The 22,386-nt window shown below is 54.2% G+C and overlaps 8 protein-coding genes across 8 annotated transcripts; 4 read left to right on the forward strand and 4 right to left on the reverse strand.

Annotated features, from left to right (window-relative positions):
* Nucleotides 1-195: 195 nt before the first annotated feature.
* On the reverse strand, nt 196-1,707 carry BDQ94DRAFT_167794 (aminoacyl transferase sphA; the record flags this gene model as incomplete). The annotated part of the gene is made up of 3 exons (XM_026770891.1): nt 196-636; nt 688-830; nt 885-1,707. The coding sequence occupies 3 exons, from the start codon at nt 1,705-1,707 to the stop codon at nt 196-198; spliced, it is 1,407 nt and encodes a 468-aa protein (XP_026629194.1).
* Nucleotides 1,708-2,596: 889 nt separating this feature from the next.
* On the forward strand, nt 2,597-10,308 carry BDQ94DRAFT_185362 (type I polyketide synthase; the record flags this gene model as incomplete). Its single annotated transcript, XM_026774859.1, has 6 exons — nt 2,597-3,168; nt 3,238-8,035; nt 8,095-8,379; nt 8,439-8,621; nt 8,682-8,854; nt 8,928-10,308. 6 exons carry the CDS (start codon nt 2,597-2,599, stop codon nt 10,306-10,308), a joined length of 7,392 nt encoding a protein of 2,463 aa, XP_026629195.1.
* Nucleotides 10,309-11,334: 1,026 nt separating this feature from the next.
* On the reverse strand, nt 11,335-13,888 carry BDQ94DRAFT_185365 (GMC family oxidoreductase). Its single transcript, XM_026774860.1, has 3 exons — nt 13,254-13,888; nt 11,972-13,186; nt 11,335-11,903 (listed from the first exon to the last, which is right to left on the reverse strand). The coding sequence occupies exons 1-3, from the start codon at nt 13,594-13,596 to the stop codon at nt 11,695-11,697; spliced, it is 1,767 nt and encodes a 588-aa protein (XP_026629196.1). The 5' UTR covers nt 13,597-13,888; the 3' UTR covers nt 11,335-11,694.
* A 172-nt stretch (nt 13,889-14,060) lies between these two features.
* Nucleotides 14,061-14,481, forward strand: BDQ94DRAFT_138692 (uncharacterized protein; the record flags this gene model as incomplete). The annotated part of the gene is made up of 1 exon (XM_026765284.1): nt 14,061-14,481. A coding segment is annotated over one exon (244 nt), but the record flags the coding sequence as incomplete, so codon positions are not given.
* On the reverse strand, nt 14,477-16,587 carry BDQ94DRAFT_185367 (GMC family oxidoreductase; the record flags this gene model as incomplete). Its single annotated transcript, XM_026774861.1, has 1 exon — nt 14,477-16,587. The coding sequence occupies one exon, from the start codon at nt 16,585-16,587 to the stop codon at nt 14,926-14,928; it is 1,662 nt and encodes a 553-aa protein (XP_026629198.1). The 3' UTR covers nt 14,477-14,925.
* Nucleotides 16,588-17,491: 904 nt separating this feature from the next.
* On the forward strand, nt 17,492-17,978 carry BDQ94DRAFT_167798 (uncharacterized protein; the record flags this gene model as incomplete). Its single annotated transcript, XM_026770892.1, has 3 exons — nt 17,492-17,560; nt 17,611-17,630; nt 17,681-17,978. 3 exons carry the CDS (start codon nt 17,492-17,494, stop codon nt 17,976-17,978), a joined length of 387 nt encoding a protein of 128 aa, XP_026629199.1.
* Nucleotides 17,979-19,445: 1,467 nt separating this feature from the next.
* BDQ94DRAFT_138693 (RNA methyltransferase) lies at nt 19,446-20,597 on the reverse strand. Its single transcript, XM_026765285.1, has 4 exons — nt 20,486-20,597; nt 20,325-20,423; nt 19,978-20,270; nt 19,446-19,914 (listed from the first exon to the last, which is right to left on the reverse strand). Exons 1-4 carry the CDS (start codon nt 20,569-20,571, stop codon nt 19,670-19,672), a joined length of 723 nt encoding a protein of 240 aa, XP_026629200.1. The 5' UTR covers nt 20,572-20,597; the 3' UTR covers nt 19,446-19,669.
* Nucleotides 20,598-20,790: 193 nt separating this feature from the next.
* BDQ94DRAFT_167800 (putative Golgi reassembly stacking protein) lies at nt 20,791-21,948 on the forward strand (the record flags this gene model as incomplete). The annotated part of the gene is made up of 3 exons (XM_026770893.1): nt 20,791-20,964; nt 21,029-21,112; nt 21,166-21,948. The coding sequence occupies 3 exons, from the start codon at nt 20,791-20,793 to the stop codon at nt 21,946-21,948; spliced, it is 1,041 nt and encodes a 346-aa protein (XP_026629201.1).
* Between the last annotated feature and the right edge of the window lie 438 nt (nt 21,949-22,386).

The following is a 22,386-nucleotide window of genomic DNA, read 5'->3' on the forward strand; positions in this document are numbered from 1 at the left end:
CCACCCCAAGACGGGACAAGAATTCTTAGCTAGATAAGCAATTTAGGGTTGGCTTGTTTTTTACCTCCCCTCTCCTACTCGGGAAATATGGCGAACGGGTTAAAATGATGGGTCTTAGAGGGAATTTCAGAACTGCCAGATCAAGGCCTGAGTACTTTCTTTCTATGCGAGAGTCCTCGGACTATTTACACCCATCTACTCGCTCCCATTCAGATTAGCCTGGGCAATCAACGCATACACATGCCGCGCCGCAGCTGGCACCCTCGTTCGATCCCCGCTACTCTCAATCCCCAACATCTCCTGGGCCCATTCCGCAATCGCAGCAACCAGGGCTTTCACCTCCGCGTCCGTGTTCGACGCATGGAAGATGATCCGAACGCGTTCCGTCCCCTTGGGCACCACCGGATACGAGATAGGGAAAACCGAGAACCCGGCCCGTTGCAGGTGGAACGCAAGGTAGAAGTTGTGCTTGGTGCGCGTCCGTAGCTGGATGATTTGGGTGAGGAATGGTTGGACATCCGCGTCTTCGTACGTGGGAAGACGGAGAAGCCCGGTGTCGCTGGCTTTGCTCCAGATCGGATTGGAGGTCATGGTCTCCAGGAAGAATTTCACGATCTCCTGGACGCGGTCCTGGGCCTGCTACCGTGTCAGCTCAAGCTTTCGGTAGAATAGGGAGCCACATCATACCTCTTGTGTCTCGCCACTGCGCAGGAGCTGGTATGTAGCGCGAATCGAGGCCAGCATGGGGAAGGACGGCGCCACGGAGAACATGATGCTGCGGGCGTAGTTGATCAGCATTGTGCGCACGGTCTCGTTGCATAGGATCACGGCTACCGAGTCAAGTCAGTGTATCCTTCAGCAACACCGGTTCAATCGTGTCTTACCTCCGGTCGCAGCCAGCGCCTTCCCAAACGTATGCAGTCGGATCGCCACTTCGCTTTCCAGCCCCAGGGCGCTCACCAACCCAGCCCCGTTGGGCCCAATCACCCCGGTGCTGTGCGCCTCGTCAATGACAAATTGAACATTGCCGTCCGGAAACACCTCCTTGGCTGTTTCAATCAGCTCCTGGAGCGGGCAGATATCCCCGTCCATGCTATAGACCGACTCAACCGCCACCAAAACCGATCGGGTGCCGTTGCGGATTTGGGGCTGCGACTCCTGGACGGCCACCAGGGCATCATACAGCGATTCGGCATCATTGTGGCGGAAGGGCTTGCGACACAGGGCCAAGCTGTCCTTCATACCATCGTGCACACTGGCGTGAATGAGCTCATCATACACAATGGCATCGCCGGGGCGTGGAATCACGGAGAAAATGGCAGCATTGCCCAGGCTCCCCGTGTTGACAATCAACGCAGCCTCGGCGCCGTGAAATGCAGCCAGCTCACGCTCGACGTCTTCCAGGTATCTGGAGTTGCCGTCGGTCAGACGTGAGCCGTGGCTGCTGAGCTTGAAATCGGGGTGTTGGGCCAGCTCGTCCAGGTAGCCTTTGCGGACGGAGCCCGAGGTGCTCAGCCCGAGGATATCGGTAGAGGAAAAGTCCACCATGGAGGTTTGCTCCTTGGTGTGCAGCATGATGCAGCCGTGCTGGGCTCGGCGCACGTCGAGCTCCTCTTCCAGGTTCCGGTAGAAGACTGAGGCATTCTTCATGCTGGGGGCCTTGGGCTGTTGGGCTCTCGCCCATTCAACAATGAATGAATCAGACATGGTGTGAGTGCGTAGAAGGTATTACGGCAGGAACCACAATATTGACGGGGAGGGGAAAGCACATGCTCAAGGCCTTCTAGGGGGCTGGCTGAGTGGGCTATATCAACACCCGTGGTATCTGGGGCTGCCTTTGTGGTGTCAACCCGGAATCCCCGATAAGGATGTTCCTACAGTCAGACCGCGGCATTGCGTTATCCCTTGTGTAGGATCGGCTACGCAGCTCGCAGCTCTCGGTCATCCTATCGCGTGGGATTCAAATACAGTCAGACTGCGCCGGAGGTATAGTGTAAGTGCAGGAAGGGAGGGGGCGAATGAGTAGTGACATCTCAACTACTTCTTTTGGACAGGAAATTACTCTAAAGGCACGGACAAGGAGTCCGGTTAGGGGGAGGGGCGGCAGTCTAGATCATACTCGACACCAAAATCTTACGGCAGCCATGCAGCATTAACTTCGACCATCTTCTGCGGGGAAACATGATAAGCACGGTTTCCTGGTGCACCATGCACCACTGCGGCCCGTTTTTTACAGTATACTACAGGTGTCTACCTCTTCATTGGTCCCCTTTTTCTTTGTAATGTACAAACGTCTGGATTACAGGAAGGAATGGGGACTTACGACTGATATGAATAAATATGAGCTATCAACGGCCATTGGGGCACAATACAATCAGGCTTAGACTCATGGAAGATGACGTGAGTAGGGAGGGGGAGAGGATAAGCCTGACGGCTTTCGATCATGACATCTATCTCAGAACCAGAGAAAGTTAGCAAGGGAACAATGCCATCGGCCGGCCATATAAAGTTTCGTCTCTCGCAACGCAGGCTTCACGTTTTCAGGGCCAGAAATTCAACATTATAGAAGTCAGCCTTTTTATCTTTATTGTTCACAATGCCCTCCCGAGAAAGTGGTCCTTCTGGCCCAGTGCCTAACCCCGGGGGTCAAAGTGATGATGCCACTACGGCATTCTCCCCCATCGCGATATGTGGTATGGCCCTTCGTCTTCCTGGTGGATTGGGGAGCCCGCAAGACCTCTGGGACTTCTTGATAGCCAAGGGCGATGCGCGGTCCCGGGTCCCCGAGTCTCGGTACAATGTATCGGCCTTCCACTCCCCATCCAAGCGGCCAGGCACGGTGGTGACCGAGTACGGCTATTTCCTCGACGAGAGCATTAAGCTCGGTGCGCTGGATGCGTCCCGCTTCTCGCTCAGTCGGGCCGAGCTGGAGGCCGCCGATCCCCAGCAGCGCCAGATGCTGGAGGTGGTGAGAGAGTGCTTCGACGATGCGGGGGAAGTCAACTTCCGTGCCCGGCCCATTGGTTGCTACATGGGCTGTTACGGGGAGGACTGGCTGGAGTTGCAAAACAAAGACCCCCAGCAGAATGGTATGAACCGGGTCGATGGATATAGTGACTTCATGCTGTCAAATCGGGTTTCGTATGAAATGGACTTGCGCGGGCCCAGGTATGTGATGCCTTCTTCTTCTCCTCCTTCTCTCCCCCCAAAGAGGATAGGATTACTGACATTGCACAGTATGACCATCCGCACTGCGTGCTCGTCTGCGCTAGTCGGGCTGAATGAAGCCTGTCTGGCCCTCCAACGAGGCGACTGCGACGCCGCTATCGTCGGGGGGTCGAGCTTGATCTTTGCGCCAGCCACAACGGCGTTCATGACCGAGAAGGGGGTACTGTCGCCCGACGGGTCTTGCAAGACCTTCTCGGCCGATGCGAACGGCTACGCAAGAGGCGAAGCCATCACCGCTGTGTTCGTCAAGCCTCTGGCCGCAGCCCTTCGCGACGGGAATCCCATCCGGGCGGTGATCCGGTCCGTCATGTCCAACAGCGACGGGAAAACATCCGGCATCTCCCACCCCAGCACTGACAGCCAGGAGGCTCTGATCCGGAAAGCGTACCAGGCTGCTGGCATCACGAACATGGCCGAGACAGCCTTCGTTGAGTGCCACGGCACGGGCACCCCGACAGGCGACCCGGTCGAAGTGCAGGCTGTTGCGCGGGTCTTTGGGGAAGCCGGCGTGTACATCGGATCGGTCAAGCCGAACTTGGGCCATTCTGAGGGTGCATCCGGGCTGACATCCCTGATCAAGGGCGTCCTCGCCCTGGAGCATCGCATCATCCCCCCCAACATCAAATTCACCGCTCCCAACCCGAAGATTCCATTCGAGGCCTGCAAACTGACGGTGCCTCTCGAGCCAATCCCGTGGCCCGAATCGCGATGGGAGCGGGTCAGCATCAACTCGTTTGGCGTTGGAGGATCCAACGCGCATCTCATCCTCGACTCGGCCCGCAGCTTCCAGATCCCCAGCCCGACCCCGGACAATTTCCTCGCCGGCCCCCAGCTGCTGCTTCTCTCCGCCAGCGCGGCCGGATCGCTGCAGCGGATGACCGCGACCTTCGAGGACTGGGTCCCGCAACACCAGGACCAGCTGCGCGATCTGGCCTACACCCTGGCCACCCGTCGAGAGCATCTCCCGCATCGAACCTTCCTAATCGCTGGTCCAGACCGAATCGGCACCCCATCGCCCGGCCGAAAGGTGCCCAGCTCCGCGCCCAGCCTCGTCATGGTCTTCACCGGGCAAGGCGCCCAATGGGCGCGCATGGGACGGGACCTCCTCCTACGTTCCGACTTCTCGTTTCAAAACACCATCCGGGTGCTGGACAAATACCTGAAATCGGCCCCGAATGGTCCCGAGTGGCGATTGGAGGAAGAGCTCCTCAAGCCAGCCCTGACGTCCCGGGTCCAGACAGCCGAGCTCTCGCAGCCCCTGTGCACAGCCGTCCAAATCGGCTTGGTGGATCTCTTCGCCGCAGTCGGAGTCACCCCTGCGGCGGTGGTCGGCCACAGTAGCGGGGAGATTGGGGCTGCCTACGCGGCGGGTGCCTTGACCGCGCGGGAGGCCATCATCGCGGCCTGGCAGCGAGGGCTGGCCGCCGCGGGGCAAACCCGCCCTGGCGCCATGGCGGCCATCGGGCTGGGGTGGGAGGAGGTCCAGAGCTTCCTCTCGCCTCCCACCGTGGTGGTCGCCTGCGAAAATTCCCTCAAGAGCGTCACTCTCTCCGGAGACGCCGAGGAGGTGCAAGCCGTGGTTGCGCGGATCAAAAAGGAGCATCCCACGGTGACGGCTCGGCTGCTCAAAGTCGACAAGGCCTATCATTCCTACCACATGCGCGAGGTCGGACACAACTACTCAGCTACCATCGGCCGCGACCTGGTTGGAAAGCGACCCGGGAAGCCGTTCTTTTCCAGCGTCACTGGCAAGCAGGAACAGGATCTGTGTCTGGACGCGGCCTACTGGCAACGCAACCTGGAATCCCCCGTGCTTTTCCGGGCCGCCGTCTCTGAGCTTCTGGACCATGTCGATAATGTCGCCTTTCTGGAGATCGGACCACACGCCGCGCTCGCAGGGCCCGTGAGACAGATACTGAGCACTCGGGCGTCTGCGAACCCGGGCCCCTACATCGCGGCGATGAGCCGCGGAGAGAATTGCGTGGAGTCGTTCCTGACAGCGCTGGGAAAGCTGTTCCAGCTGAATGTCCCGGTCAATCTGAATGCTCTCTACCCCTCCGGATCCAGTCTGCCCGGGTTGCCTCGGTACCCCTGGGACCATGGGGTCGACTACTGGCGCGAATCCCGCATCTCCCGCGACTGGAGATTCCGCCAGTTCCCCAGCCATCCACTTCTCGGCGATCGTCAGCTGCTCGGCACCGACCTGGAACCGAGCTGGCGAAACATGATGCGGGTTGAGGACTCTGACTGGCTGCGGGATCACAAGGTGGAGGTGGATATCATTCTCCCATGTGCGGGCTATCTGTCAATGGTCGGAGAGGCGATCCGACAGATCACTGGATCACAAGAGAGCTACACCTTGCGAGGCGTGGTGATTAGCTCGGCCCTGGTGCTGCGCGAGGGAACGCCCACCGAGGTGGTGACGACCTTCCACCCTCATCGGCTGACCGATTCGCTGGATAGCCAATGGTGGGAATTTACTATCGCCTCGTACAACGGCCAGACGTGGACCAGGCACTGCACTGGCCAGGCCTCGGGGACGGCGGCGGAGGAGAGGCATACGCGGACGGCAGCCCTGAGGAGTTCCCTGCCGCGGAAGTTGCAAGCCAAGAAGTACTACGACCTCCTGGACCGCGCGGGCTTGAACTTCGGGCCGATGTTCAAGCGCCTGACCGATATTGAAACGGGCACGGGGGAGACGTTGGCGAGAGCAAAGGTGACCACCGACCAAGCGGGAGACGAAAAGTACTATCACCTCCATCCCAGTCTCATCGACGCCTGCATTCAGGCGGCTCCTCTTGCTGGCCTCCTGGGCACAGTGGATGCCAAGGCATACCGACGAGTGCCCACCAAGATCGACCGGGTGATCGTCCGGCAAAGCCCCACCAGGGTCGATGACTTGCAGGTGTCGGCCTCGGCCACGTATGTCAAAGGCACCGGGGAAGTGATCGGGCAGGTCCAGCAATGCATCGCAGATGGTGTCATTGTCATGCACATGGAAGGCTTGAAGCTTTCGCCTCTCGAAGAGGCCGGCGAGGCAGGAAAAGCCGACAGTCTTGAAACCACCGCCCGCCTGACATGGGGACCGCATATTGACTTCTTGGACGCCACTACGCTGATCAAGCCGTCGTTTCCTCGGCATCTGTACACACCGGCTTTGGACGAGCTGGCTCGGCTAGGTATGATCTACGGCAGTCGGCGCATCGAAGATGCTCGCACGCGGGTGGCGCATATGCCCCTGTATCGCGACTGGATCAATCGCCAGGTGGAAGCAATGCGGCTGGACGAAAGATGGTCCACTTTCCTCACCCTCGAGGATGATGCACTTGTGGAGAGGATCGAACGACTGGTGCAACATCTGTCCGAGACGCCCGTCGTGGACTGCGCCATTGGGCTCCAGAAAGTGGCCACCAACATCGCGGCGCTCTTCGCCGGGGAAACAGAAGCCCTCGATATCCTTCTCGCGGATGACACCCTATATAAGCTCTATGTTGTCACCGACGCGTGTGATAGGTCCCAGTTTATCCAACACCTGGCCCATACCAAGCCCAACCTGCGGATCCTGGAGATTGGAGCCGGCACGGGCGCGACGACAGCGAGCATCCTGAAGCTGCTACGCCTGCCCGGCTCGACTGGCTCCGGTGGCACACCCTCCCTTTTCTCCAAGTACACCTACACAGATATTTCCTCGGGCTTCTTTGTGACCGCCAAGGAGCGGTTCAGTGGCGAGAGCAACATCGAGTATCGCATCCTGGACATCAGCAAAGACCCGTCCGACCAGGGATTCGATGGGGAGAAGTACGATCTGATTCTTGCGACCAATGTTCTGCATGCGACCAACTACCTCGGGGAAACCCTCCGGAATGTCCACAAGCTTCTCGACCCGAACGGGCGACTGCTCCTTCACGAGCTGAACTCCCCCTCCAAGTGGCATAACTTCATCTTTGGCACGCTAGCGGGCTGGTGGTACGGCGGGCCAGATGGAAGACCGGACGAGCCGTGTGTGTCCCCGGCCCGCTGGGAGTTGGAGCTGAAAGGCGCCGGCTTCGCCGGCTTGGATGCCGTGGTACTTGACGGCGAGCAGCCGCATCAGCTGAACGCCATCATGGTGGCCAAGCCGCGGGTCGATGATGGGACTAACCAGAAAAAGCCCGTCAGTCTGCTTTGTGACCCCCGTGACGACAGCTATGCGGAATCCTTGTCGCGGCAGCTTAACAGCCGAGGCTACGAGGTGCAGACATTTCGGCTGGGAGACGAACTGCCTCAGTCCCAGGATATCATCTCCCTCCTCGACTGCACTCGCCCGTTCTTTGAAGACATTGATGCGGCTCGTTTCCGGGCCTTCCAGCACCTCCTGAATACCGTCGGGGAGAAGGGTCTGCTGTGGATCACCCATCTGTCCCAAGTCCAATGCCCCGACCCCCGGTTTGCCCAGGTCATCGGCGCAGCACGCTCCATGCGCTCGGAGATGCTGGTGGACTTTGCGACGTGTGAAGTGGATGACATTCGTTCGTCGCTGGACAAAATCATCGACGTCTATGCCAAATTTCATACCCGAGCGAGGGACGAATCGTTGAATCCGGATTATGAGTATGCCATTGTGGGCGGGACCGTCTTTGTGGGACGGATTTACCCCTTTTCGCTCAAGGAGGACCTCGTCATAGCAACCAAGCCAGACGACTGGGTGGCCCTCGACATGGAGAAGCCCAGCCGCCTAAGTTCCCTGCACTGGAGGGCTTCAAAAGGAAGACCCCTGACTGGGGACGAAGTCGAGGTGGAGATCTACGCCGCCGGCCTGAACTTCAAGGTAAGAACGGGTCCCTCTCCGCCATGCATGCCTGATGGGCTACTAACCTCCTCCGCTAGGATGTGTTGGGCGCGTTGGCTGTGGTTCCGTTCCCTGACAATGGCCTGGGCGTCGAAGCCAGCGGAGTCGTTCGCCATGTGGGCCCCGACGTCAAGCGGCTGTGTCCCGGAGACCGGGTCATGCTGCGGGAAGATGGGGCTTTCGCGACCCATGCCATTGCCTCCGAGAAGCTCTGTGCGAAGATTCCCTCGGATCTCTCCTTCGAAGACGCAGCAACCATGCCGGTCGTGTTTGCTACCGCCATCTACTCGATGTTCGATCTCGGTGGATTGCAGGAAGGACAGGTAAGCCCCGCCCCATCCATACCAGGCCAGAGGGGCCGCAATGCTGACTCCCAGACAAGTCGATCCTAATCCACAGTGCATGCGGTGGTGTAGGAATCGCCGCCATCCAGCTGGCCCGGATGACAGGGGCCACCATCTATGCCACGGTAGGCAGTGAGGAGAAGGTACGATACCTGATGGAAACATTTGGCTTGCCGAAAAATCGCATCTTCAACTCCCACGACTCGAGCTTTGTGGAAGGAGTGATGCGTGAAACCTAGGGGCAGGGGGTCGACCTGGCCCTGAACTCCCTCTCCGGCGAGCTGTTGCACGCGACCTGGCGATGCCTCGCCGAGTTCGGGAAGATGGTGGACATTGGCAAGCGCGACATGCTGGGGGCCGCTCGGCTCGACATGGGCCACTTTCTGGGCGGCCGTACGTATTCCTGCTTTTACCTGGACCTGCTGCGGGACAAGCGGCCATCGGAGTGCAAGCGGTACGTTGAGGCCCTGATATAGCAATCATCCCGGACACGCTGACTGGACTGACTGGCTTTCCATGAAAAACAGACTCCTCGAATTGATCATCACGTACTTCCGGGCCGGTCATATTACACCAATAAGGCCCATCACGATGTTCGATGCCACGGCTATGGAGGATGCGTTCCGACACATGCAACAAGGCACCCATCTCGGAAAACTGGTCATCCTCCTGCGAAACGCTGATGGCAGCCCCAAGATCGACCCGACATTAGTGAGAACTGCCCCGAGCCTCGACTTGGACAGCAACGCATCCTACCTCCTAATCGGCGGTCTCGGTGGTCTTGGACGCGCCGTATCGCGGCGTCTCGTGGAGCACAAGGCCCGCCGTCTGGTCTTCCTTTCCCGGAGCGCGGGCCGGGGTCCGGACGACAACGACTTCGTCCAGGAGCTCGAGAGCATGGGATGCGGCGTTCGACTCGTCCAAGGCAGCGTCACCAGCGAAGCTGATGTAACACGAGCCATCCAGCAAGCCCCCAACCTGAAAGGCATCCTCCAACTGTCCATGGTCCTCCGAGACCAAGCGTTCCCCCACATGACCCTGGCCGAATGGGACACCGCGGTTGGGCCCAAAATCCAAGGAACATGGCATCTCCACAATGCCACCCAGGCCGCCGGGATCACCCTCGACTTCTTCGTACTCTTCTCGTCCACGTCCGGCGTGCTGGGCCAACCTGGCCAGGCCAACTACGCTGGAGCAAACACCTTCCTGGATGCCTTCGTCCAGTACCGGACCAGCCTGGGGTTGGCCGCCTCCGCGGTCGATATCGGTGCGGTCCAGGACATTGGCTACGTGTCCCAGGACGACGGCTTGCTCCAGCGCCTGAAGCAGACGGGGGCGCACCACCTCACCGAATCCGAGCTTCTCGATGCCGTATTGGCTACGATCTCTTTCTCCGTGAATCCCAATGAGGCCCATAATGTCAACGACAGCCTGGGATTCGTAGATAAGAATAACTTCATCCTTGGCCTTGGCACATCCGTCCCCCTCAGTAGTCCCGAGAGCCGCGTATTCTGGAGAAAGGATCGGCGTATGGCGCTATACCATAATTCCGTCGCGAAGGCCGCCGTACACGATGTCAGTTCCGACCGCGACACTCTGCAGGCCTTCCTTGCCCGGGCGAAAACTGACCCGTATATATTGAAGGCCGGGGAAAGCGCTAGTCTGCTAGCAAGGGAAATCGGGAATAAGCTATTCAACTTCTTGCTCAAGACGGGTGAGGACTTGAATACTTCGCTGCCGCTGTCGCAGCTGGGCATGGACTCCTTGGTGGGTGTGGAGATGCGCAGCTGGTGGAGACAGGCGTTCGGATTTGATATTACTGTATTAGAGATGATGGGGATGGGGAATCTGGAGGGATTGGGGAAACATGCGGCGGAGGGGCTCGCAAAGTTGTTGGGGATCGGGTGAGTCCTTCTATACTGTCCACGCTAGAGGTATCAGAGTGTGAATGTCATCGTCCCTGCCTGAATCCTGATCTTGAGCATCTTCCTACGCAGTGTGCAGCCATTAGCTGTACATCGTAGTCCTCTTGCCAACGGTGCAGCGGAAAGTACCCGGAACGCGTAGCCGGAACCGTTCTGTGACACTAAACCTCCATATGAAATTAGATTATATTATATCAATACATTGGCTAAGCTAAATATGACAGCCTTTTAGCCCCGGGCGGTGATGCCCCACATCTGTATGCGGGCATGACATCAAGGAAGTGGACTGACCAATAACCGTATCGATGATATAGTTGCATGGAATCATGTAAGAACAGAAAAAGATCGACAAAGATGTCTGCCAGATTGCAGGAACATAATTGTAACCAAAAAATACCACTATACTAAGCAAGTATGAATCTTGGAGAGTAACCACACCACGGCATATGAAAGGATGAACTGCAGACCATGTTTTGCTCTAGAATATTTAGACTCACTGTAATAGTTCAATAGAAATTTATATTCACTGCTTATCCGTCCTACTTGGGGAATAGCGGTGAAGATGATTAAGGAAGGCAATAATTAGTACTTTATATATAAGACTGATTTTGTTGAGATCACATATCCATGCACTGTTACTTCTTTTTGATTTTCAGTTGCGAAGGTGGTGCCAGACATCTGTAGCCAGTTAATCTGCGATAGACATACAACTACAAGGACTTTGCGGTATCTGGTAGGATCTGGAGATTTGGTCTGGGAATTGCACAGGTGTCCAAGGATACTTGTAACAGAAGCAAGGTTTTCCGAGCTCCTTATCATCAGAATTACTTGGTTATACTTATTATATAGATGTGGCTGGCTGGATAGATGAATCCCCATAGCGGTTGGATGGACGGAAAAGGAATGGATCAGAAAGTGATAGACGATGAGCGGAAACGGGAGGTTGCACGGAGTGTGAAGCATCTATGCTAAGAATAACTTTTCTTAACTACTGAATAAGAGATCTAATGTTCATTGATATGGACTTTATTACTGATCTTGGGTGACGTGTTACACCGTTCTAATACAATTCTAATATAAAATACAATCAGCCGCTTCCTCCGTGGCAGCACACAAGAAGGCTTGACAATGCGCTGCAATAGACACACAGACACTAGCATCCGCATTTGAGAATCTAATTCCCCTTTAATAGTTGCATCCTTGCGCCTATCATCTTCCCAAGCCGGACCGTACTGTCAGAATAGACTTCGCCCGTAAACGGACATACTTCAGTTCTGTTGCAGTTGTGCATTGACACAACTCTGTTGTTCATGCCAGTTTGACAGATGATCGAAAATGCCTAGTTAGCGCGCTGGTAAGCACCTGGAACCTAGTAGCTTTCCTTGATCAGATCGGAAGCCCTCTCAGCTACAGCATACAGCGTGCTGGTCAAGTGACCGCAAAGCTGGAATGGCAGGACTGAAGCATCAACCACACGAACATTCTTGGTACCATAGACCTTGAGTTCGGGGCTGACAACACCACCCTTCTCGCGGGGAAGCATGCTGGTGGTGCCAACGGGGTGGTAGTTGGTTCGGTCTGAATTGATTGGGCAGGTTAACGATTATGCTGCAGGTAGTTAACTTGAGAAACGGAAAGAGACTTACAGTTTTTCTTAACCCACTTGGTCCAAGTGGCGCTGGATGCACTAGCTGGAAGCACGTCGAGGCCGGGAGAAATTTCCTCGCCGACAAGGCTGTTTAGGGGTGCCGTACTCAATGCCTTCCGAATGTATTGTGCCACTGTGACCTGGGCCTCGGCGTCTTGGTCAAACATGAAGTAGTTGGGGTTGATGGCAGGATAGTCGGAGGCGTTCGCCGATTGAATGTGGACGCTGCCGCGGGAGAAGGGGAGGAGAGGCCAGTATTCAACGGCGAACGAGTTCCCGCTGGGGGCGAAGACCACCTCCGTATAGGGGACCTGGGAGTTGAAAATCAGATCGTACTGGCGCTCAAAAGCCTCCACGAGATTGGCTTCCTTGACAGCGCCATTCGAGGCGCTAGCGACAGTCTTAGCATAACTAGCAAGCTGGGACTTAACGTAGGAAGCCAAGGCAGTGACATTATCGCCGTAGAGCTGATTCACAGATGGCAGGACGGAGAAGGTTGCTAAGCCGGTGAGGGTGTCGACACCTTCCCAGGAGAGGGCGTTGTTGGTCTGATCCTGTAGGTTCTCGCCGACGGTGGTGATGTTGACCTTGACGGGAATATTGTGCTTGTTGAGGACATCGGGGTTTCCGATACCGGACAGCTCGAGAATGGCAGGGGATCGAAGGGCGCCAGCCGACAAAATGACCTCCTTGTCAGCGTAGATGGTTTCCGTGCCATAGGCGTTAGTAACCTCGATGCCGACGGCAACAGCCTCTCCCTGGGTGGTGTTGGCCCAGATGACCTTGTTCGCACGGGTATTTGAGATAATCTTCAGGTTCGAGCGGGCTTCATATGGCCAATAGTAAGCCCTGGCAGCATCTTCGCGAACATTCATCTCCCGGTCCAGAGTGTCGGGGTGGACCGTGAATCCGACCATCTTGCCGCCTTCCGAGTCGGGGTTGTACTGGACGCCCAATTTCTCAAAGGTTTGTTGAAGGACGGGAAAGACACTGCTGTTGGTCATGGAGTTAGGCCAGCCGACCTTCAGAGGGCCGTTCAGACCATGATAGCTGGCGTTATAGCTGGCACCGTGGGCGATTTGGTCCTTGGTGGGCACCTGGAAGCCTTCCGACTTTTTATAATATTGGAATAGACTCTTCCAATTCCAGCCGTCGTTGCCGAGAACTTCCCAATTGTCAATTTGCACGTCTTGGGCACGAGTATAGGACATTCCTATTGTGGGACGCTCAGTCAGTACGAAAGCATTCCGAGGTTGTCTGGGGAGGTAACCACGACTCACCATTGATTGTGCTCGTGCCACCAAGTGCCTTTCCAGCACGGATGGTCTGCTGCAGACCACCTGCATATGTCTGGTTCTCGGTTTGGTAGGCCCAGTCGACCTCCGTCCCGAATGCCGTGCTGTAGCCCATGACATTAGACACATTGAAGTTGTTCAATGCTGATTCTCCAGCCTCGATGACAGCCACGGTGACATGGCTCAGTTCTGAGAGCCTATTGGCGACAACCAAACCACTGGTGCCTCCACCGACGATGACAAAGTCATAGTGAGCAGGGGAGTTAGCGTGACTTTTGGCCGTCACGCCTAACGAGAAGGCCGCGAGAGCAAGAGAGGAGAAAAGCATCGTGGTGGTAGATGCGAGAGGCTATAGTTCTTCTCTGTCTTGCCGGAAACTCAATTGATGACCAACAGTACAATCGGAGACAAGACCCTGTCTCTTTATACAGGCACCGAAGCGGACGATATGCCGACCATCCATAGGAAGACTTCTAGAAAAGGCCCTTAAAGGGGTTCAGCCACCCAAGACCTTGACCCGCTCGTTGCGCAGTCGTTAGATTCTCTCAGTGCCATATTCTTAGCCAGAGTCCCTTCAGTTCAGCAAATGTCAGTGATCGGTCATGATTATGAAACAGCTGGATCCAAGGGTCTTTGGGTCTCGCCACGCGGGAAGCTCCATTTCAATGTGGATACTCTGGTTATCAACAGCCAACCCGAAAGGACGGGGCCCTGAACAATGGATTTGTAATGGACTGATTAATTTTTTACCAAGGATTACAATTCCAAGTCTCTCTAATTCCGCGCCTCGGACATGTCGCGGGCCGAAATGGGGGCGTGTCTGTGTATGTCAACGGCAAGCCGATTTCAAAGCGCTACTGCCGACGTGATTCTAAATCCATTTCCGGCTTTCCGGAGCGGCAACCAAGAAGTTCCAATGAGAGGATATGCCGGTCCCCTCCCACTCTCATTAAAGTATTCTGAAGCTTACTTCCACTGTTTTATTTGTCAGGGAGCCACATGGAAGTTAGTCAACCGCTTTCTAAACAATCCATAGAATCCCCGTAATCAGCTTCTATTTCCTTCCTTTCCAGGGGCTGCGGGGATTCATTTGGTATTGCCTTTGGAATTAGCGGCACATGGCTTGTTTTGCAATCCCGGTGCTGGGTTGGAAATATGTGGTGATATAAATTCCCGAGATGTCTGCTTCGGTTTGATTCTATAACCATCATAAGTTTTCTTGTTCATCGTTTCTAAATATGGAAGCTGCCGCACAGCATTACTTTGCTAACAGGTGAATATTAAGTAGCACTGTCGTGCAGTTGAGTCTAGCCCCTTCACCATTGAGGCTGACCCTCGATATCTCGGGATCTCCCCGATCGTGAATGATCATGTGTTCCGGACAATTTAGGCCCCTGAAGGTCGTAGATGGAAGTTTTTTGTCAGCTGCGAGGAATGTAACCAAGTACACCGTGAGTCTGACTAAATTGCAACAATCTGTACGTGAAGTGATGTAAAAGGGTCGCTATGTCGCAGCTACTACCTTGAAGGTCTATTTTCCAATACTCAGGATTTTTGGAAATTGCAGTGAACTACAATCCGGTTCCAAAATAAATCACTGCGAACCAAATATTCTTTGGCTAAAATCTGGATCTAGTGATCTTAATCACCCTACATGCTAGTATAAGAGTAGATCCGCTGCCTTCTCCGCCACTGCGTAGAGGACAGCCTGATAATGCGCCGCAAGAGGTACAGGCAGGACACTAGCATCCGCAACACGCAGTCCCTTCACGCCCTTCACCCGCAGTTGAGTATCCACTACCTTGCCCATGGATGCCGAGCCACCTGGATGGAAGAATGTAATTGCACCATTTCTGATGTTTTTGTCGATTTCCTCGTCAGTGGAATCGAGTCTCATAGGTTCATTGCCGAGTCTGGTCACTTCGTGCTCCACCATGTCTTGACCCTCCGGCGTGTCCAGTACAAGCCTGGCCACTCTCCGGATCCCGTCTCGTAGAATGGCTCGGTCTACTTCCTTGGAACAGTAGTTGGGATCAATGAGAGGTGAACTGGCCGGATCTGCATCGGCCAGAGTGATCTGGCCTCGTGCTGTCGGAGCCATCAAAAGAACCGCCGTGCTTATGTGTGTACCATCCATGGCTGTTTCAAAGCCAGTCACAGCGCGACTCATCGGTGCGTAGATAACCAGAACCTCAGAGTGCGCAAAGCCCGTGTCAAGATATGGATGATCATTGGGCGGGATTTGCCCGTCGTCTGCTTGAAATGCTTTGATCAGTTCCTCTGCAGGCGTCTGCAGCGTCACGTTCCAGTCATAAGGTACCCCCATGCCATATGCGGGACTGTTCCAAAGGGGCGTCCCCATAGAGAGACCTTGTTCGGGGTGACGCAGTTTCCACCATTGGGGGAAACACATGTGATCATGGAAGTTTCGACCCACTTCTGGAGAGTTCACAAGTTGTGGGATGCTGTGTTTTGCCAGCTCTTCTGCGGGCCCAATTCCAGAGAGCATGAGTAGCTGAGGGGTACGGTATGTTCCAGCAGAAATGATCACCTCTCTTCTGGCATGGTATTCTTCTCCTTCGACCAATTGGACTCCTGCCGCGACCTGTTGAGCATCTTGCTCCTTGAAAATTACCTTTGCCACCAATGTATCAGTGACAATGGAGATTCCTTGACGCCGAGACAATCCATATGCCTCACTGGCAAGCTGACGCTGTCCTTCACGCCAGTTCTCTCCAAAGTGAGCTAGACCCAGCGGGCTTCCAGCGTTCGCATCTGGGTTGAATTTGACGCCAATACGTTCCCATGCAGAGCGGACTGGTTCTTTCAAAGGATATTTCCGTTCCGGGCTGGTGAGTGCGACAATCGTGTTGGTGATGGGGCCGCTGGTGCCGTGAATTGTCGTGTCGACATTAGGATCGTAATGCGTCTCGACGCGCTTGAAGTAAGGAAGTAGACCCTCGTAGCTCCAGCTAGAGTCCCCGACCAGCTTTGCCCAGAGATTGTAGTCGGCAGCGTTACCACGGGTCCAGGTGCCGTAGTTTATCGCTGTGCCTCCACCCAGAGCCTTCCCTGCTGCGTTGTAGCATTCACGATTGTTGAGATGCTTCTGTGGCACCGTGGTGTAGTCCCAATCCAAAGGCGAGTGATGAGCGCCAAAGCATGCCAATGGGGTACTGGTGAGAGGATGATCGACGACGTTGGGTGCGGCTTCAATGATCAAGATCTGTAATGACTTGTCTTTCTCAGCCAGCCGACCAGCCAAAGCACAGCCCGTCAGACCTCCACCGACAATGATGTAATCGTAAGAGTCAGGCATGACAAGTGTTAGGGAATTAAAGACAACGTGAGATCGCAAAAGGGACATTGAACTACAATGGAGTAGTGAAGATGGGGAAGCCGTGCTACTGACAATCGATAGAAGGGTGCAGGGCTGATGGAGGTATTTAATCTTTCATCTCACTCTAAGCTGACCAGGTCAGCAAGGCCAGAGCAGCTACGGAAGGTCGTAAGAGGAGATTCCGGCGTTGCTTGACCGTAGTATAATACCAAAATAGCTATGGGAATTGATTGGTTTGTGTGATGCGGATAGTTCATCTTAGTTGGCAGTCAGCAAACAATTTGCAAGGAACAGACAAAGAAACGCGGTCCCACCACCGCCAAGCCAGCTGCATTAGCCCGCAGTAGCACATACTGAACCCTGATGGCTATATCCTATTATCGCTCATGGAGACCAGGTTTGTTGGACGAGCATTCACTTACACGCGGCAGTCAAAGAGTCATGTTACTTGGTTTAACTACAATGTACAGACACTTTTCATGCCACCAGAAAGGGATCTGGTAAGAATTACACTTTGTTGCAACTTACTACGAAGGCTTGTTCTGACATCAGACAGTAGGCAATGCCAACTGAGAACGGATGTTGTCGATCATCCTACGAAATGCAGCTACCCGCGAGGCTGACTATCTGTAATTAATTCCACATCACGCCTCTTTGACCCTTTATACGAGTTATTACTCCCCCAAAGCTATGGTAATTCAAAGTTCATAGATGATAGCAACAATATCTAATGTCAAGGCGAAGGGTCAGCTGACAGCTGCCTGGCTGCAGTGAATGTCTCAACATCTAACAATAGATGACTGTGGACTATATAAAGACCCAATTATGGCTCAGTTGGTGAGAATCTAGGTCCAGCCAGTGGAAGAACGCCGATGGCTAAGCCATGCATGAGAAAGTATATTTGTTTGACCCCTCTCTTGCGGCGCCTACTGCTGGCTTGTGGTTGGCGGATGTAACAACGAGGCTGAGGTCGCAGTCTCCTATCTAACACCGCCTGAATAGACCATCGCTAGCCGCCCAAAGTGAGAATCTTAATATGGGTTTAGATTTTGGGATCGCTGAACCTTCGTAGATCCTTGTTCCGCTCCGGGGCCGAAATGCGGCCCAATAGTCGCTACCAATTCACAATCGAGGTCATCTGCGCTCTTCCTCTGGAGGCAGACGCCGTCGAGGCGGCTTTCGATGAAACCTATGACCGACTGTGCAGATACTATGGTAAGCAGCAAGGGGACTCAAATTCGTGCGTTAATGGAAGAGTCGGCAAGCACAATGTCGCGCTCTGCTATATGCCAGAATACTGGGAATTACTAGTGCAGCGAGCGTCGTCTCAAGCCTACGAATCTTCTACACGAGCACCGAGCTTGCTCTAGTTGTCGGTGTATGCGGAGGCGCTCCGAAACCATTGAATTGCTAGGAGATTCCTCTTGGCGACGTTGTCGTCAGTGACAGCCTGAATAGATATGAGTTCGGTGGAGAACATTCTATCAATAACACACCTGGAAGAGCCAATCGGGAGATTCGGACCCTCCTGAATCACTTGAAAGAACTCTCTGCTGCGGTTGAGCTACATTCCAAATTTTCAGTTTATCTCAAGGCACTAAGCAACTGGAAGAAAGGTGGGATCATCAGAGCATTGAAGATTTCCTTTTTGAGAGTTCCCACCCCACTTCATGATTCCTTTTGGAAAAAACACACGCTTTACGGGCCGCAAAGGCGAGATCGACAGACTGTGGAAACTACTGTCGACGCCCCACGGACCAGGTCGACTCGCCGTCACAGGACTGGGGGGCATCGGTAAAACACAGTTGGCCCTAAACTGGCTTATCACATGCGCGAACATGATATCGAAAGTTCAATATTCTGGATACCTCGCACAAGTCCTGAAGCCATTGAACAGGCATGTACAACTATTGCGCAACAGCTTGGGATCCTATTAACTGAGCGATATGTGAATTGAAGGAATAGATATATGTTTACTTTTGTCAGGCAAACGAGAGATGGCTATGAATCTTCGATGGCGCTGACGATATGTGGATGTGAATGACAGATAGTAGTATAGCGTCAAGCCTAACGGATCTCCTTCCGTCTAGCTGGCACGGTCACATTCACTTTACCACTCGGAACCGGAAGTTAGCCGTGAGGCTCGCACCGCTTGATATGATACATTTGCACAAGCTTGACGAAAAGGCCGAAGTTGTACCTTTGGAAACATCCCTGATCCAATCTGATCTAGTCCAAGAAAGAGATGCTGCGGCCTATCTTGTCAGCCAACTTACGTTCCTTCCACTGGCTATCACTCAATCTGCAGCTTATATGAACGAAAACGAGATATAAATATATGATGATCTAATGCTTCTCCGCAAGCAGGAGGAAGATTTTGTGGGGCTACCGAGCGAGGAATTCCGAGCCCATGGACGCTACGAGCATTCTTGCACTCCAATAGCCCTGACTTGGCTTACCCTGTTCCACCAACTCGAGAAGCTCGATCCACCTTCTAAGCCAACAAAGTATACGGGGATCATTTCTTCCACAGCCACCGGCGTCGAGAATGGATATAGCTGAAGCCTCTGGGCTACCCAAATCCTACTTATTCATCACTATCCGGCCTGGAGCACAAACCCATAATATCACATCATCCGGTTCACCTAGCAGCTCGGCATTGGTTAAAGAGTGAGGACCATCTTTCTCTTTACACAAACAAGGCAGCAGAACGGTGAAGTGAGGTGTTTAAGAATGATTATATCACCGACCGGCATCAGGGACAATATGTTCAACATGCTGCATTTATATTTCAAGTAATATATAACGTTTACAGGAGTCCAGGTGCAGTGGGCTATGGATCTGCTGTGGTGGTGATGAAAGAACTGAAACACATAGTATTATATTAACCTAATCGGGGAGGGCATAGTGGCGGAAACAGAAGAATCATCGGGTATTCTCTTGATACTAGAACCGCTATTGTACACTTGATGCGTCTGGTCACTTCCAGATAACGTTCGAAATGCCACTTAAAAAAGGAACAGACCGGGACAGAGAGAGAATGAAGAGATTTTGAGCGGAATCATTCGAGATTAAAGCCCCCATAATAAACACACAACGCCTTGCTAGCACCTTCCATGCAGTAATGCATCACCACTGACTTTTGGCCCTCCTTGACAACCTTGGCCATTTGCTTGACGTCTGATGTCCGAGGAAGGTAGAGAACTATGTGTTCTGTGAACAGAGAATACTCTTTGTAAAGTTTTCCGAGGGAGTACGGCTCCATAGTACTCAGATTAAACACCGTGTCGGAGCGATACCCGGGGCCTATAATGGATCAGCTTGCTGCCAAGATACCTAAAAGGTTAAGGGAATAGTTTGGGCACATACCACCCCACGGCGGACTTGCAAACACGACACTATACGGCGCCAAGTCCTTCAGCTGATTCTTGATGATTTCGAAACAATCTCCCTCAAACCAGGTGATCTTGTCTGCGACGCCATATATCTTGGCGTTGTGTTTGGCGCACTGCAGGACAGCAGGGTTCTTCTCGATGGCGTAGACACGCTTCCATCTACCAGACAGCGCGAAAGCGATGGAGTTGCCACCCGCGCCGGCGAATGCATCTACTAGGATGCTGCGTCCTGCGGGAGCGGACTGCGCCATGTGTTCTGCTATTTTGCTGCCGTGGTGTATTAGCTACCCGGATCCTGTGAGTGGGTGATGGAATACCTACTTGGCTACTGGCTCAGGTGTTACCCCAAACCAGGCATCATCGGTCAGCCAGACACCCTCATCATACTTCGAAAAGATCTTGTAGCGTTGCGCCCAGTAGCTGTTGCGCAGTGTTAGTCGATTTCAGTTCCGCAACGTATAGACGGGGGATGATGGTCTTGCTTCTGAATATCCCAGGGCACCTCGCCGATATCATTATAATGATGTACTTCCTCCGGAGGAACCTCCACGGTAGGGTCTCGAGCCATGATGAAATATAAAAAGACAGTTGAACAGGGACTGAAGCTAAAGGCGGAGAGCCGTCGCATCGCGACGATATCAGCCATCGCGATAAGCGATAACCAGTGTTTGCAATGTTTGCAGCGCCGGGCAGCTCTCCACGTTGCGCATCTGCTTTCCTCCGCACTGCCCAATACCCCCATCCTCTCCCCCCCCCACAAACACATACCCCCTCCCTCGCAGCAGACATGTTCGGGGCTCTAAATCGGTTTATTGGCCTAGATGCCGAGCCTACCCGGCAGGCGCGGGCTCAAAGCACCAGCGACAACTCGTTTGGATTCCAGGTCCTTCGCAACAAGGATGCGGAGCTCCCTCTAGAGCCGTGGTTCGATTTCATTGTCGGGATTAATGGGCGGTTAATAGTAAGAAACTTCACTCTACAGGCAGATCTCTTGACATGCGCGGGTTCGACTAACTAGCTACCAGGAGGATCCCGACCCCAACCTCTTCGCCACGGAAGTGCGCAACTGCGCCGGATCCAGCGTGACCTTTGAAGTCTGGAGCGCCAAGGTACAAACACATTCCAATGCCCTCCGGTTAAATCTACTAATACCGTTGTGAAGGGTCAAAAAACACACACCGTCTCCATCCCCGTCCCCGCATCCAACCCCGATCTGGGCCTGGCGCTCCAACTCGCCCCCCTCTCCTCCACCCAAAACATCTGGCACGTCCTGTCGATCCCCTCTCCGCTCAGTCCCGCCTACCGCGCAGGCCTCCTTCCACACTCCGACTACATTATCGGCACTCCAAGCGGGACATTACGTGGGGAATCGGCACTTGGCGAGCTTGTCGAAGACCACCTGAACCGCACACTAGTCCTATGGGTATACAACAGCGAGTTTGATGTGGTGCGCGAGGTCGAGCTGGTGCCTACACGGGGCTGGGGAGGTGAGGGAGCTCTTGGCGCAGAATTGGGCTTTGGAGCACTACACCGGTTACCGGTCGGCCTGGGCGAGGAAGTAGAAGGTCCAGGAGAGGTGGTCTTCGAGACGCGGGACGATGGCTCATCCGCGCCGGTAGTGGAAGCTCTGGGTCAGGGCCCCCCGCCGTCTGGGCATTTCCTGGTCCCGGCTAACATGACCTCTCCTCCGCCGTTGTCGGGACCTCCCAGAAATCTGGCAGCGTCGCCAGCTAGTCATTCGTCTGCGGGTCGGCGGCATAAGACGCGTCATACAGGATCAGCTGCTGCAGTGTCGTTTGATGACTACTTTGCGGAGGGAGAGCAGAAGAGCAAAGAGCAAGACTTCGCGCCGTCCCGCAGGGGAACGCCGCTACCGCCTCCGCCCAAGGCTGGGGTGCGGTCACCGCCTAGCTCGGGCAGTCCGGCGCCAGCGGCTGCCGAATAGACTAGGGTCAAGAGGTTATCCGTGTACAGTAGTCATGAAGTTCGGTTCTTATGATAGCCTAATAGGCCCATTTATGCATTCTTTCTTTAACCCCTAGAAATTGAGATACTACTCTCAGAATGTTACATTCCTGGAGCGAAATTTAGCCACTTTTCCATTCCGCCTCAGACGTGACTTGGCACCGCCTTTAGCTCACTGAGCGGCTTAGAGCATGGAACACAATATCAGAAGACATGAAATCCAACATAATCACATAGAAAGAGACATCTCACAAACGGACATTAAACCGAACTTGCAATCTCCATAGTTCTTTAAGAAATATCGAATCTAGAGGGGTTCCCTAGTATGGCCAATGATGTCCTTAGCTTGGTTTGTTGCTCACAACGAGAATCATACCTCATCAACTACATGATGATGCAATCCCCGAATTCTGGCCTC

The sequence above is a fragment of the Aspergillus welwitschiae genome (genome assembly GCF_003344945.1).
Source record: "Aspergillus welwitschiae strain CBS 139.54b unplaced genomic scaffold BDQ94scaffold_7, whole genome shotgun sequence".
NCBI classification, from domain to species: domain Eukaryota; kingdom Fungi; phylum Ascomycota; class Eurotiomycetes; order Eurotiales; family Aspergillaceae; genus Aspergillus; species Aspergillus welwitschiae.

What these genes read in the sequence shown, in the direction of transcription:
- BDQ94DRAFT_138693 (XM_026765285.1), bottom strand. Translation starts at nt 20,571, where the DNA reads ATGGCTCGAGACCCTACCGTGGAGGTTCCTCCGGAGGAAGTACATCAT. An exon ending in ACACCTGAGCCAGTAGCCAA is followed by an intron (nt 20,271 to 20,324) that starts GTAGGTATTCCA and finishes ACACCACGGCAG; the next exon opens with CAAAATAGCAGAACACATGG. An exon ending in TGCAAGTCCGCCGTGGGGTG is followed by an intron (nt 19,915 to 19,977) that starts GTATGTGCCCAA and finishes GATCCATTATAG; the next exon opens with GCCCCGGGTATCGCTCCGAC.
- BDQ94DRAFT_185365 (XM_026774860.1), bottom strand. Translation starts at nt 13,596, where the DNA reads ATGCTTTTCTCCTCTCTTGCTCTCGCGGCCTTCTCGTTAGGCGTGACG. An exon ending in TGGCACGAGCACAATCAATG is followed by an intron (nt 13,187 to 13,253) that starts GTGAGTCGTGGT and finishes GTCCCACAATAG; the next exon opens with GAATGTCCTATACTCGTGCC. An exon ending in CAAGTGGGTTAAGAAAAACT is followed by an intron (nt 11,904 to 11,971) that starts GTAAGTCTCTTT and finishes CAATCAATTCAG; the next exon opens with ACCGAACCAACTACCACCCC.